Source organism: Cnephaeus nilssonii (genome assembly GCF_951640355.1).
Source record: "Cnephaeus nilssonii genome assembly, chromosome: 17".
Taxonomy (NCBI): domain Eukaryota; kingdom Metazoa; phylum Chordata; class Mammalia; order Chiroptera; family Vespertilionidae; genus Cnephaeus; species Cnephaeus nilssonii.
The window spans coordinates 29,398,185-29,414,289 of record NC_137088.1 but is presented as its reverse complement, the minus strand read 5'-3'; the positions used below and the strand labels follow the sequence as shown (position 1 = coordinate 29,414,289).

Here is a 16,105-nt window from a genome sequence, read left to right as displayed (position 1 = left end):
GCTGGCCTTTGGCTTCATCAGTGGCAAAATCTGCTGAGTTAGTCTGCAGAGCTGGTCTCTGAACCGTGATCACACCTGCTGTTTGTCTGCTAATAATAACCTCTGCTTTTATTCCTGTTCCTAGCCGGCTTACCACATTTCAACTTTGCTGGTCTGGGTGGGGTGGAACCAAAGTGGGACCTGTGTGCAGTGTCCTGTGAGGCTGAAGAAGCTGGTCACTCACCCCACTCTTTTCTGTTTAGAGGAACTCTTCTAAGAAACTCTGGGAAGTTTCTTAGCACTGAACAATATCAGTTTGGGGGATGATGCCGGTTAAAAAACTATGTCTTCCTCTTTTTCTTGTGTGATTATTCTGTTTTGTTGTTGTTAAAATTTCCTTAGTGGACTCTAGAAGTCTCCCAGAACTGTTTTCTTTGTAAATAGCTATCCAATCTTTGATCTTTGTGGGGCAACAGGGAAGCTGGGTTTTTCCTCCTACTGATGGGTAGTTCTTTTCTCTTTCAGTATTTTAAATATGTTATTCAATTATCTCCTGGCTTTCATTGTTTTTTATGAGAAGTGTGCCATTTTTTTAATCTTTGGTTCCCTGTAGGTTGTTTTAAAATTGGCTGTTTTAAAATTCTCTCTTATTTTTTTTAAGATTCCCAGCAAGTTGATTTTGATACGACTTATGTAGTTTTCTGTTTTATCCTGCCTCCTGGTTAAGGCCCTTATATATAATCATCCATCCACCTATGCCCATAGTTGGCAGTGCCTCTCACAATCACCAGTTTCTGCCAGTCCAAGAAGTGTTTGTCTTGCTGGAGTTTAAGTTCTTTAGAGTCCTTTGCTTCCACACCTCTCTGATAGCTTTTTAAAAGTGTAGGGTGTTTACTTCCAAATGAATAATCAATTACATCAGTTATCATTTATTAATTCACCCTTATTTCTCTAAAATTGAAAATTTTCCTGTGTCATAGCTTAAGTTCTATGCTTACATGGATTGATTTCTATTCTTTTATATTGTTTTTCTAGTTCTATATTATTTCCAGTCTGTTTTGTTTTCAAAATATTTGTATGCAGTTTTAGTATTTCTAATGCAAGCTCTTGCTCACTACTCTTATTCAGCATGTTTTGGGCTCTTCATACATAACCAGTGAGATTAGAAATTGATATTATCACTTTGGGAACTAAAGAAAATTTTGTCACCATCTTCATTGTGCCTTCATAATTGCTAGGCCTCATGTAGAAGTGGGGAAATGACTTTCTCCTTATTTTTGTGCCACTCTTTGTTACTTGTGTCACAAAGCATTTCTCCTTGGATCCCGAGTCTCAGTTACTCTTGACTTGCTCTTTCCATTCTTAGTACTTACTACCATAGCCCATGTGGTTTGACACATTATTCAGTAGAGCTGAATATTGAACAGACACCATGCCATTCTTTTTCTTTTTACCCTCTCCCACAACCATAATATTCTTTCTAATTTTCTGTTTACTTTTAAAATAGTACCTTCCAAACACGAATGTGATGAGACAGAGAAACAGTGTTATGTATAGCAGCAGTTAACAAAAAGTTCTCTTTGACATAGAAGAAGGGAATGTGTTGCTCCTCAGTAGACTAGGTAATAAATTAAACAAGGTGTATTTTCAACCTGAATGGGTTATATTAAAAGGACTGACAATACCTAGTATTGGTGAGGATATGGAACACCCAATCTCATACATTACTAAGATATTATACATTGTAGGTGGAAATACAATTTAATATACCTGTTTTGGAAAATTATTTGGCATTATCTCCCAACCCTCAATGTACATATTTTCTCTATTAACAAGTCTGCTATTTGGTATATATACAACAGAAAAATGTGTATGTCTATCAAAAGATGTGTACAGTTATATTCATAACAATTTTGTGATAGCCTAAAATGTAAACAACACTCATGTCCATGAACAATAAAACTGTTATAAATTGTGGTATATTAATACAGTGAATACTACCCAGCAATGGAAAAAAGGAATTACTGATAAACATAGTAATATGGCTGAATCTCTCTTTGATTGAAAGAAATCAAACAAAAGATGATACTGTTTATATGAATTTAAAAAACATGTCAAATGTTAAAGAAAAATAATTAAACCATATGAGCTGGGGATAGTTACTAACTAGAAGGATCTTGTGAGAACTGTTTTGGTTCTAGAAATGTTTTATATTTTCATCTTTGTTATAGTTACATAGGTACATGTAGTATTTATCCAATTTCATCTAGGTATAACAAGGTTTATGCACCTTTTCTGTATATAATTTATATCTCAGTACAAAAACAGAAAAATTTTGTTTGATTTAAAACTTATTTTTATACATTTTCTATCACCCAAGAAAATCCCCAACCAATTTTTACCCACTAATATGCTAAGTGCAATCACATTAAATTTGCCTAACAACTTGGAGAAACTTTATTGATACAGTACTAAGCCTTTTATAGATTCAGATTTAGTGTATGATACATGTTTAGGTAAGTTTTTATAATTTTCTTTATTATTACATATACCTTTTAAAAATGTATTCTTAGATATTTTTAGTTAGGAACAGGCTATCATGTTTTTCACATATTGCAAGTATTAAAAAAGTTATTTTGTACACTTATCTTTTGTCAACTATCCTAGTTTTCTTAATTATTCATCTTTTGAGTCTGTTTAGTACAGACTAAATAGTTTTGTGTGTGTGTTTTTTTAATCAGCTTTAGGAGAGGAAAATTGTCTTTACCAATATTTTACTAATTTTTTATAAATTGAATTGTTTGATTTGTCTAAAATTAAGCCATCCTTACATTCCTGGAGAAAAATGCATTTTGTTATATATGGTGTATACTCTTTTTATGTGCTAGTAGTAGTGGATTGGATTTTCTGATACTAAAAAAGTTTATATTTATGTATAAGTAAAATTAGTTTTTGTGTTATTTTTGTAATGTGTTTTGAATATTAGTATCTATAGTTGCTAACTGTTGAATTCATGGGATTTTGAACAAATTTTTGAAAACCAGTGACTTTCAATTGTTTTATTAAAAATGAGGGAATCTCACCCCAGCTGGTTTGGCTCAGTGGATAGAGTGTCGGCCTGTGGACTGAAGGGTCCTGGGTTTGATTCCGGTCAAGGGCATATGCCTTGTTGTGGGCTCAATCCCCCATAAGGGGCATGCAGGAGGCAGCCAATCAATGATTCTCATCATTGATGTTTCTATCTCTTTCTCTTCCTCTTCCTTCCTCTCTGAATCAATAAAAATATTTTTTTTAAAAAATGAGGGAATCTCTACTTTTATTTGGCTACAGAGAAATAATTTCAGGTAAGTAGTTATTTCTTTGTTTGAATAAACACACAGAGAGAACCACAAAGTTTTTTAAAAAAATGTATTTGCTCTAATATTTTTTTCTGAAGTTTTCATTTTTATATTTTCTTTTCCACAGTCCGTGGTGGATGACTGGATTGAATCATATAAACAAGACAGGGACATCGCACTTCTGGATTTAATCAACTTTTTTATCCAGTGTTCAGGATGTCGAGGTACAGAATGTTGGAATAAATGATGTACATTGAGCCTGTCAGTCCAGCAATGTCAATTTATTTAATCTCCCATTAGTTAATACATAATTCATCAAAGAATTATGTGATAATTTTTTCTGATAAACAAGATTATTGTTAAAATTTTTTAGGATGTTTCATTTTGTTCTGGTTTAGCTTGCTCCTGTGAAATAACATATTTCTAAATATTTTAAGCCCTAGCCAGTTTTAGCTCAATAGATAAGAGAGCTGGCCTTCGGACCCAAGGGACCTGGATTCAATTCTGGGCAAGGGCACATACCTTGGTTACAGGCACCTCCCCGGCCCCAGCCTAGTCAAGGCTCATGCAGGAGGCAACCAATCCATGTGTTTCTGTCTTTTTCTCTCTCTTCCACTCTTTCTAAAATCAATGGAAAAATATCCTCTGATGAGGATTAACAACAGCAAAACATATTTTGAAGGAAATCTGAAATTCATTTCAGGAATTTATGAATTGAGCTTTATAATTAATATTGTCTGGTATTATTTGTACCTGTGCTCCATATCAGGAACTTGTGCTAGTTGCTATCATTGGTTATTTTGTTTGCTTGTCAGTATTTTTGTTTTCATTTTATCAATGAGGTACTTGAAGCTCAAATAATTTAAGGTTACATAAGTACCAGAATCAGGTTTTTTAAGTTTATAGTTGGTTGGAAATCTGTAGACAGTTTGTTAAAGTGAAGTTTTATTTTTATCATGTTAATGGATAACTGATATTTTTCTTCCTTAATATAGATAAGTCTTAATAGATTAAATTCTACATGGGGGAAATCATTTGGTAAATCACCATTATTTTCTTTCCAATAGAGAAAGAACAGTGATAGTTTATTGAGATCACTAATCAAATTGATTTCTTAAAGGCTCTCTTATTTCTGTTCAAGTTATAGCTCACCATATTGATATAAGTAGTTTAATAAATATTTACAGAGCACCTACCTTGTACTAAGCACTGTTCCTGAGCATACAGTTGTTACCAAGAATCTCTGCCCCCTGCCCTCCAGTCAATATTAGGGGATGCAAAAATTTTTTTTAAAATCCTCACTCGAAAATATGTTTTACTGATTTAAGAGAGAGAGTGAAACATCTATCAGTTGCCCCTTGGTATTGAACCACGATCTTTGGTGCATACGATGACACTCCAAACAGCTGAGCCACACTGGCCAGGGCAGGGGATTTGTAATTTTTAATGGAGGCTTTATTACAAAGAACAATGAGGGAAATATACCAATAGTTACTATCTAATGACTTTATATGTGCCGAGCTGTGTGTACTTTACGTACATTAGCTCATTTAATATTAGTTCCTGATTTTATCAGGCAAATGTGATCTTTATTTTGTAGATCAGGAAAATGAAAATAAAGGGCTTAGATTAGTGTTGGGACATCATGCAGTTTGTAAATTCCAAATTCATGATTCAGAGTTTGTCTTAATCTGGGATCTATATGCCTAACCACAGAATACTCTGGGAATAACAAGGAGGGATTCTCATCGAGCCGGGGCTCTCTTTGAATGTGGGGATATTTGTAAGAAAGTGCATCGAATAGGAAGAAACTGTGGTGAGACTGAGGTTGAGTAAAATAACGTTAATGGGGAGGAGAAAGGCCAAAGTTAACAACTTGTGCAAAAATGCCTGAAGACCAAAAAGCACTGCACACTATAGGACATAAATTAAGTTTGTGGCTGAATCCGAGACCATAGAAATGGGTGAAGAGTTGCAAGAGATTAGGCTATGTGATAGAAAGGGAGTGTTAATTTTACAGCCTTAAAATGAGCAAGGCAAGCACTGAGTGATGTACTTTACATATTTTATCTAATTTAATCTATATGTGTCCTATTAGATTGAGTTTTTCTTTTTTGTTCTCTTTTTTTCTTTTCTTTTTTTTAAATCTTTGTTGTTGAGAGTATTACAGATGGTTCCCCACTCCCCCGCCCCACCACCACCACCATTATCCCCCTCCACCGGGTTCCTGCCCCACCCAGGTCACCATCCTATTGTTTGTGTCCATAGGTAATGCATATATGCATATGTTCCTTGGCTAACATCTTTCCTCCTCCTCTTCACAATCCTCCCCGCCCCCCTTCCCTTTGAGATTAGTCAGTCTGTTCCATGTTTTCATGCCTCTGGTTCTGTGTGGGGTTTTTCCCCCCCAATTGACCCCTCACCACCCCAGCCATTCCCACCCCAGGCAAGCCTCCACTGCCTCAGTGCCTGTGTCCATTGGTTATGCTAATATGCATGCATACAAGTCCTTTGGTTGCTCTCTAAATGTCCCCCCTCCCCTACCATTTGTCTCTGGATCTATTCTTGTTCATCAAATTATGTTGATCATTATATCCCACATATGAGTGAGATCATGTGATGTTTATCTTTCTCCGACTGGCTTATTTCGCTTAGCATAATGCTCTCCAGTTTCATCCATGCTGTTGCAAATGGTAAAAGTTCCTTCTTTTTTTATAGTGGCATAGTATTCCATTGTGTAGATGTACCACAGTTTTTAATCTACTCATCTGCTAATGGTCACTTAAGCTGTTTCCAAATCTTAGCCATTGTAAATTGTGCTGCTATAAACATAGGGGTGCATATATCCTTTCTGATGGGTGTTTCTGGTTTCTTGGGATATAGTCCAAGAAGTGAGATTACTGGGTCAAATGGGAGTTCCATTTTTAACTTTTTCAGGAAACTCCATACTGTCTTCCACAGTGGCTGCACAAGTCTGCATTCCCACCAGCAGTGCATGAGGGTTCCTTTTTCTCCACATCCTCCTGAGCACTTTTCATTTGTTGATTTTTTTATGATAGCCATTTTGACAGGTGTGAGATGGTATCTCGTTGTTTTGATTTGCATCTCTTGGATGATTAGAGACTTTGAGCATGTTTTCATATGTCTCTGGGCTTTTTGTATGTCCTCTTTCAAAAAATGTATATTTAGATCCTTTGCCCATTTTTTGATTGGATCGTTTATCTTTTTTTTGTTAAGTTGTATGAGTTCTCTGTAAATTTTGGAGATTAAACCCTTATCGGAAATATCATTGGCAAATAAGTTCTCCCATGCAATGGGCTTTCTTGTTTTGTTGATGGTTTCTTTTGCTGTGCAGAAGCTTTTTATTTTGATGTAGTCCCATTTGTTTATTTTCTCCTTAGTCTCCATTGCCCTAGGACAGTGATGGGCAACCTTTTGAGCTTGGTGTGTCAAACTTTGCCAAAAAACTGAGCATAACTCGGGTAGTGTGTCACTTTGAGGAAAAAACTAACTCCAAGACTCTAGTCGCAAATGTTTCATCCTCGGCATGAGGCTGCGTGTCATCAGAAATGGCTACGCGTGTCAGTGCTGACACGCGTGTCATAGGTTCGCCGTCACTGCCCTAGGAGCTATGTCTGTAAAGATATTGCTAAGACATATGTCTGCTATTTTGCTGCCTATGGAGTCTTGTAGGATTTTTATGGTTTCCCTTCTTACATTTAAGTCCTTTAGCCATTTTGAGTTTTTTTGTTTTTTTTTTTTTTGTATGGTGTAAGTTGGTGATCTAGTTTCATTTTTTTGTATGTATCTGACCAAATTTCCCAGCACCATTTATTGAAGATACTGTCTGAACTCCATTGTAGGTTCTTGCCTCCTTTGTCAAATATTAATTGAATATAATCGCTTGGGTCGATTTCTGGGTTCTCTGTTCTGTTCCATTGGTCTATATGTTTGTTCTTGTGCCAGTACCAGGCAGTTTTGAGAACAGTGACTTGGTAATATAGCTTGTATTGTGATCCCTCCAACTTTGTTCTTCTTTCTCAGGATTGCTATGGCTATTCAGGGTCTTTTTTTATTCCAGATGAATTTTTAGAGAGTTTGTTCTAAATCTTTGAAATATGCAGTTGGTATTTTAATGGGGATTGCATTGAATCTGTAGATTGCTTTAGGTAATATGGACATGCTCTTCCATTTGTTTATGTCTTCCTCCATCTCTTTTTTTCAATGTCCCTTAGTTTTCCGAGTACAGGTCTTTTACGTCCTTAGTTAAGTTTATTCCTGGGTATCTTAATTTTTTTGGTGCAATGGTAAATGGGATTTTTTTTTTTTCGCTTCTCTTTCTGTGAGTTCATTATTAGTGTATAAAAAAGCCATAGATTTCTGAGTGTTAATTTTGTATCCTGCTACATTGCCAAATTCATTTATTAGGTCCAGTATCTGGTTCTATTTTATTCACCACTTTATTTTGTTCATTAGATTCCTTGTTCATTTATTTTTATTTTTAGATTCAATTGTTGATAGCTATGTATTTATTGCCATTTTATTGTTTATATTTTTTATCTTCTCCTTAAAGATACCCTTCAACATTTCATGTAATACTGGTTTGTTGGTGATGAACTCCTTTAGCTTTTTCTTACCTATGAAGCTCTTTATCTGACTTTCAATTCTAAATGATAACTTTGCTGGGTAGAGTAATTATGGTTGTAGGTCCTTGCTATTTATCACTTTGAATATTTCTTGCCACTCCCTTCTGGCCTGCAAAATTTCTGTGAGAAATTAGCTGACAGTTATATGGGCACTATCTTGTATTTTCTAGGTGCAGTTGTATGTATTAGGTTAAGATTGTTCAATAATTGTGTTAAATATTTTATATTCTCATTTTTTATTTGCTTTTGTAGTAAAATCTCACATCATGATTGTAGATTTATATATTTCTTCTTGATTTCTCCTTGAACTCCTTTCCCCTCCCTTACCATCTCATTCATGTCCTTACTTAACCCCTACCCTCTGCTATGTATTAGGTGCATGCAAATATTCAAATATATCTTATAACTAAAATATTTTATGTTTAGTTAATGTTCCTTTTTATCTCTGGCAATGCTTTTTTCTGAAAGTCTCTTTATTTCAGTGGTTCTCAACCTTTCTAATGCCGCGACCCTTTAATACAGTTCCTCATGTTGTGGTGACGCCCAACCATAAAATTATTTTCGTTGCTACTTCATAACTGTAATTTTGCGACCCACAGGTTGAGAACCGCTAGCAGGGTCGCCTAAGACCATCGGAAAACACAGATATTTACATTACGATAAATAACAGTAGCAAAATTACAGTTATGAAGTAGCAACGAAAATAAATTTATGGTTGGGGGTCACCACAACATGAGGAACTGTATTAAAGGGTCACGGCATTAGAAAGGTTGAGAACCATTATTTTATTTGAATATCATGACATAGAAGAACATCAAAGGAATTGAGCGATATGTTGTTCCATGGATTTTTGACTTAACCTTTTCAATGTTTTTCCTTTCATTGGTTCTTTATCCTTACCTCTTAATTGCTTTTTGTAAACAACATATAGTTGGATTGTATACTTTTTATGTAATCTGGATACTGTTTTAACTGTATCACTTAATTCTTTTTATATTTAATTCGGTCACTGGATATTTGGGTTTATGTTGAACCAGCTTAAGTTTTCTCTTTGTTTCTGCTGTTCTGCAGTTTGACTATATTATATTGTAGGTATAAAACATATTTCTTTGGCCTGGTATCTTTCATCAGTTTTGTCTTTAACTATTACTTCTTTTATTTCTCTTCTCCCTTAGTAACTGTCTTCTATGTACCTTTCTGTACTTTTTAATTTTTGGGCTGCTTTATAATTTTTCCCTATCTTCTAGTTCATCTACTCTTTTTTTCACCTGTGCCAGTCTGTTGCAGTTACTATTTTCATTTCTAGGAATTATAGCCACTTGGTTCTTAAAGAAGTCTATGGAATTGTTCCTTGTGAATATCCAATGTTGTATTTCCTCTTTTAATACAGTAGATTTATTTCTTTTACACTCTATCTCTGATAATTCTAATAAGTCTTTGTGGGTCTATTTTTGTGGTCTTTTTGTTGTTTTTTGATATACTTAGTTACTTTTTATTCCAAGTTCTATGTTTTCTCTTAAATTTATTTGAAGTCTGGAATAAATGTACATTTTTCTAGAGATGATTTAGCATTTGCTTGACAAGTACCCAGTGAGACTACTAATCTAGGACCATTTGCAACTTGAATACAGTTTGAAGTTTTCTTGATCAGGTTGTGGTAATTTAAGATATTTGTGGGACCACCATTTTTGATTACTACTTCTTAGGTACATTTATCTACCTCTACACAGGACCAAAAAAATCCCCTTTATTTGTAGTCTACAGAGTATAAGGGGTTAGATTTACTGTTGGTTTAACCTTAACTTAGAGATGAAATCCTTTGAGCCCCCACTTCATGAATGAGTTGTTTCTCTTAGAACCCTATACCTCAGAACTCCCAATTCATTCATTTGTAGGTTCACCAAGTGTTATTAGAGAAAAAGTTATTTCAGTGCTCCTTCTATATTTTAGGTTTCTTCTTTTAGTTAGTTATTATCCCAGTAATTTCTTACTACTTCATAGTGTTTCAGATGCTTTTCAAAGTGTATTTCTAATTTTATTTTTTTTATTTTATTTTTATTAAGGTATTATATGTGTACATATCTTACCATTGCCCCCCCACCCCACCCCCATATATGCCCTCACCCCCCAGAGTTTTGCGTCCATTGGTTATGCTTATATGCATGCATACAAGTCCTTTGATTGATCTCTTATCTCCCCCATCTCTCCCTAACCTTCCCCCTGTAATTTGACAGTCTGTTTGATGCTTTACTGTCTCTGTATCTATCTTTTTGTTCAATTTTATAATGTTCTTTATTATCCATAAATGAGTGAGATCATGTGGTATTTTTCTTTCATTGACTGACTTATTTCACTTAACATAATGTTCTCCAATTCCATCCAGGTTGCTGCATGTATTTCTAATTTTAGTTAGAATTTCAGGAATAGCATTTATGTAAATAGTATTGGTTACAATCCTAATATACTGTATAAAAACCCTGGGTCGTAATGACCGAGGCAAATTTCATCAAAGAATTATGTGATAATTTTTTCTGATAAACAAGATTATTGTTAAAATTTTTTAGGATGTTTCATTTTGTTCTGGTTTAGCTTGCTCCTGTGAAATAACATATTTCTAAATATTTTAAGCCCTAGCCAGTTTTAGCTCAATAGATAAGAGAGCTGGCCTTCGGACCCAAGGGACCTGGATTCAATTCTGGGCAAGGGCACATACCTTGGTTACAGGCACCTCCCCGGCCCCAGCCTAGTCAAGGCTCATGCAGGAGGCAACCAATCCATGTGTTTCTGTCTTTTTCTCTCTCTTCCACTCTTTCTAAAATCAATGGAAAAATATCCTCTGATGAGGATTAACAACAGCAAAACATATTTTGAAGGAAATCTGAAATTCATTTCAGGAATTTATGAATTGAGCTTTATAATTAATATTGTCTGGTATTATTTGTACCTGTGCTCCATATCAGGAACTTGTGCTAGTTGCTATCATTGGTTATTTTGTTTGCTTGTCAGTATTTTTGTTTTCATTTTATCAATGAGGTACTTGAAGCTCAAATAATTTAAGGTTACATAAGTACCAGAATCAGGTTTTTTAAGTTTATAGTTGGTTGGAAATCTGTAGACAGTTTGTTAAAGTGAAGTTTTATTTTTATCATGTTAATGGATAACTGATATTTTTCTTCCTTAATATAGATAAGTCTTAATAGATTAAATTCTACATGGGGGAAATCATTTGGTAAATCACCATTATTTTCTTTCCAATAGAGAAAGAACAGTGATAGTTTATTGAGATCACTAATCAAATTGATTTCTTAAAGGCTCTCTTATTTCTGTTCAAGTTATAGCTCACCATATTGATATAAGTAGTTTAATAAATATTTACAGAGCACCTACCTTGTACTAAGCACTGTTCCTGAGCATACAGTTGTTACCAAGAATCTCTGCCCCCTGCCCTCCAGTCAATATTAGGGGATGCAAAAATTTTTTTTAAAATCCTCACTCGAAAATATGTTTTACTGATTTAAGAGAGAGAGTGAAACATCTATCAGTTGCCCCTTGGTATTGAACCACGATCTTTGGTGCATACGATGACACTCCAAACAGCTGAGCCACACTGGCCAGGGCAGGGGATTTGTAATTTTTAATGGAGGCTTTATTACAAAGAACAATGAGGGAAATATACCAATAGTTACTATCTAATGACTTTATATGTGCCGAGCTGTGTGTACTTTACGTACATTAGCTCATTTAATATTAGTTCCTGATTTTATCAGGCAAATGTGATCTTTATTTTGTAGATCAGGAAAATGAAAATAAAGGGCTTAGATTAGTGTTGGGACATCATGCAGTTTGTAAATTCCAAATTCATGATTCAGAGTTTGTCTTAATCTGGGATCTATATGCCTAACCACAGAATACTCTGGGAATAACAAGGAGGGATTCTCATCGAGCCGGGGCTCTCTTTGAATGTGGGGATATTTGTAAGAAAGTGCATCGAATAGGAAGAAACTGTGGTGAGACTGAGGTTGAGTAAAATAACGTTAATGGGGAGGAGAAAGGCCAAAGTTAACAACTTGTGCAAAAATGCCTGAAGACCAAAAAGCACTGCACACTATAGGACATAAATTAAGTTTGTGGCTGAATCCGAGACCATAGAAATGGGTGAAGAGTTGCAAGAGATTAGGCTATGTGATAGAAAGGGAGTGTTAATTTTACAGCCTTAAAATGAGCAAGGCAAGCACTGAGTGATGTACTTTACATATTTTATCTAATTTAATCTATATGTGTCCTATTAGATTGAGTTTTTCTTTTTTGTTCTCTTTTTTTCTTTTCTTTTTTTTAAATCTTTGTTGTTGAGAGTATTACAGATGGTTCCCCACTCCCCCGCCCCACCACCACCACCATTATCCCCCTCCACCGGGTTCCTGCCCCACCCAGGTCACCATCCTATTGTTTGTGTCCATAGGTAATGCATATATGCATATGTTCCTTGGCTAACATCTTTCCTCCTCCTCTTCACAATCCTCCCCGCCCCCCTTCCCTTTGAGATTAGTCAGTCTGTTCCATGTTTTCATGCCTCTGGTTCTGTGTGGGGTTTTTCCCCCCCAATTGACCCCTCACCACCCCAGCCATTCCCACCCCAGGCAAGCCTCCACTGCCTCAGTGCCTGTGTCCATTGGTTATGCTAATATGCATGCATACAAGTCCTTTGGTTGCTCTCTAAATGTCCCCCCTCCCCTACCATTTGTCTCTGGATCTATTCTTGTTCATCAAATTATGTTGATCATTATATCCCACATATGAGTGAGATCATGTGATGTTTATCTTTCTCCGACTGGCTTATTTCGCTTAGCATAATGCTCTCCAGTTTCATCCATGCTGTTGCAAATGGTAAAAGTTCCTTCTTTTTTTATAGTGGCATAGTATTCCATTGTGTAGATGTACCACAGTTTTTAATCTACTCATCTGCTAATGGTCACTTAAGCTGTTTCCAAATCTTAGCCATTGTAAATTGTGCTGCTATAAACATAGGGGTGCATATATCCTTTCTGATGGGTGTTTCTGGTTTCTTGGGATATAGTCCAAGAAGTGAGATTACTGGGTCAAATGGGAGTTCCATTTTTAACTTTTTCAGGAAACTCCATACTGTCTTCCACAGTGGCTGCACAAGTCTGCATTCCCACCAGCAGTGCATGAGGGTTCCTTTTTCTCCACATCCTCCTGAGCACTTTTCATTTGTTGATTTTTTTATGATAGCCATTTTGACAGGTGTGAGATGGTATCTCGTTGTTTTGATTTGCATCTCTTGGATGATTAGAGACTTTGAGCATGTTTTCATATGTCTCTGGGCTTTTTGTATGTCCTCTTTCAAAAAATGTATATTTAGATCCTTTGCCCATTTTTTGATTGGATCGTTTATCTTTTTTTTGTTAAGTTGTATGAGTTCTCTGTAAATTTTGGAGATTAAACCCTTATCGGAAATATCATTGGCAAATAAGTTCTCCCATGCAATGGGCTTTCTTGTTTTGTTGATGGTTTCTTTTGCTGTGCAGAAGCTTTTTATTTTGATGTAGTCCCATTTGTTTATTTTCTCCTTAGTCTCCATTGCCCTAGGACAGTGATGGGCAACCTTTTGAGCTTGGTGTGTCAAACTTTGCCAAAAAACTGAGCATAACTCGGGTAGTGTGTCACTTTGAGGAAAAAACTAACTCCAAGACTCTAGTCGCAAATGTTTCATCCTCGGCATGAGGCTGCGTGTCATCAGAAATGGCTACGCGTGTCAGTGCTGACACGCGTGTCATAGGTTCGCCGTCACTGCCCTAGGAGCTATGTCTGTAAAGATATTGCTAAGACATATGTCTGCTATTTTGCTGCCTATGGAGTCTTGTAGGATTTTTATGGTTTCCCTTCTTACATTTAAGTCCTTTAGCCATTTTGAGTTTTTTTGTTTTTTTTTTTTTGTATGGTGTAAGTTGGTGATCTAGTTTCATTTTTTTGTATGTATCTGACCAAATTTCCCAGCACCATTTATTGAAGATACTGTCTGAACTCCATTGTAGGTTCTTGCCTCCTTTGTCAAATATTAATTGAATATAATCGCTTGGGTCGATTTCTGGGTTCTCTGTTCTGTTCCATTGGTCTATATGTTTGTTCTTGTGCCAGTACCAGGCAGTTTTGAGAACAGTGACTTGGTAATATAGCTTGTATTGTGATCCCTCCAACTTTGTTCTTCTTTCTCAGGATTGCTATGGCTATTCAGGGTCTTTTTTTATTCCAGATGAATTTTTAGAGAGTTTGTTCTAAATCTTTGAAATATGCAGTTGGTATTTTAATGGGGATTGCATTGAATCTGTAGATTGCTTTAGGTAATATGGACATGCTCTTCCATTTGTTTATGTCTTCCTCCATCTCTTTTTTTCAATGTCCCTTAGTTTTCCGAGTACAGGTCTTTTACGTCCTTAGTTAAGTTTATTCCTGGGTATCTTAATTTTTTTGGTGCAATGGTAAATGGGATTTTTTTTTTTTCGCTTCTCTTTCTGTGAGTTCATTATTAGTGTATAAAAAAGCCATAGATTTCTGAGTGTTAATTTTGTATCCTGCTACATTGCCAAATTCATTTATTAGGTCCAGTATCTGGTTCTATTTTATTCACCACTTTATTTTGTTCATTAGATTCCTTGTTCATTTATTTTTATTTTTAGATTCAATTGTTGATAGCTATGTATTTATTGCCATTTTATTGTTTATATTTTTTATCTTCTCCTTAAAGATACCCTTCAACATTTCATGTAATACTGGTTTGTTGGTGATGAACTCCTTTAGCTTTTTCTTACCTATGAAGCTCTTTATCTGACTTTCAATTCTAAATGATAACTTTGCTGGGTAGAGTAATTATGGTTGTAGGTCCTTGCTATTTATCACTTTGAATATTTCTTGCCACTCCCTTCTGGCCTGCAAAATTTCTGTGAGAAATTAGCTGACAGTTATATGGGCACTATCTTGTATTTTCTAGGTGCAGTTGTATGTATTAGGTTAAGATTGTTCAATAATTGTGTTAAATATTTTATATTCTCATTTTTTATTTGCTTTTGTAGTAAAATCTCACATCATGATTGTAGATTTATATATTTCTTCTTGATTTCTCCTTGAACTCCTTTCCCCTCCCTTACCATCTCATTCATGTCCTTACTTAACCCCTACCCTCTGCTATGTATTAGGTGCATGCAAATATTCAAATATATCTTATAACTAAAATATTTTATGTTTAGTTAATGTTCCTTTTTATCTCTGGCAATGCTTTTTTCTGAAAGTCTCTTTATTTCAGTGGTTCTCAACCTTTCTAATGCCGCGACCCTTTAATACAGTTCCTCATGTTGTGGTGACGCCCAACCATAAAATTATTTTCGTTGCTACTTCATAACTGTAATTTTGCGACCCACAGGTTGAGAACCGCTAGCAGGGTCGCCTAAGACCATCGGAAAACACAGATATTTACATTACGATAAATAACAGTAGCAAAATTACAGTTATGAAGTAGCAACGAAAATAAATTTATGGTTGGGGGTCACCACAACATGAGGAACTGTATTAAAGGGTCACGGCATTAGAAAGGTTGAGAACCATTATTTTATTTGAATATCATGACATAGAAGAACATCAAAGGAATTGAGCGATATGTTGTTCCATGGATTTTTGACTTAACCTTTTCAATGTTTTTCCTTTCATTGGTTCTTTATCCTTACCTCTTAATTGCTTTTTGTAAACAACATATAGTTGGATTGTATACTTTTTATGTAATCTGGATACTGTTTTAACTGTATCACTTAATTCTTTTTATATTTAATTCGGTCACTGGATATTTGGGTTTATGTTGAACCAGCTTAAGTTTTCTCTTTGTTTCTGCTGTTCTGCAGTTTGACTATATTATATTGTAGGTATAAAACATATTTCTTTGGCCTGGTATCTTTCATCAGTTTTGTCTTTAACTATTACTTCTTTTATTTCTCTTCTCCCTTAGTAACTGTCTTCTATGTACCTTTCTGTACTTTTTAATTTTTGGGCTGCTTTATAATTTTTCCCTATCTTCTAGTTCATCTACTCTTTTTTTCACCTGTGCCAGTCTGTTGCAGTTACTATTTTCATTTCTAG

At 35.2% G+C, this 16,105-nt stretch overlaps 1 protein-coding gene across 5 annotated transcripts in view; it reads left to right on the top strand.

The window, feature by feature from the left end:
• The window catches only part of STAG1 (STAG1 cohesin complex component), a gene marked incomplete at its 3' end in the record, with an annotated part of 343,841 nt that overhangs the window by 138,319 nt on the left and 189,417 nt on the right, over positions 1 to 16,105 (top strand). For all 5 annotated transcript variants that reach the window (XM_079794806.1, XM_079794805.1, XM_079794802.1 and 2 more), the window contains exon 5: positions 3,445 to 3,541. In XM_079794806.1, coding sequence (XP_079650932.1) covers positions 3,445 to 3,541 — 97 coding nt within the window. The remainder of the gene's footprint in view (positions 1 to 3,444; positions 3,542 to 16,105) is intronic.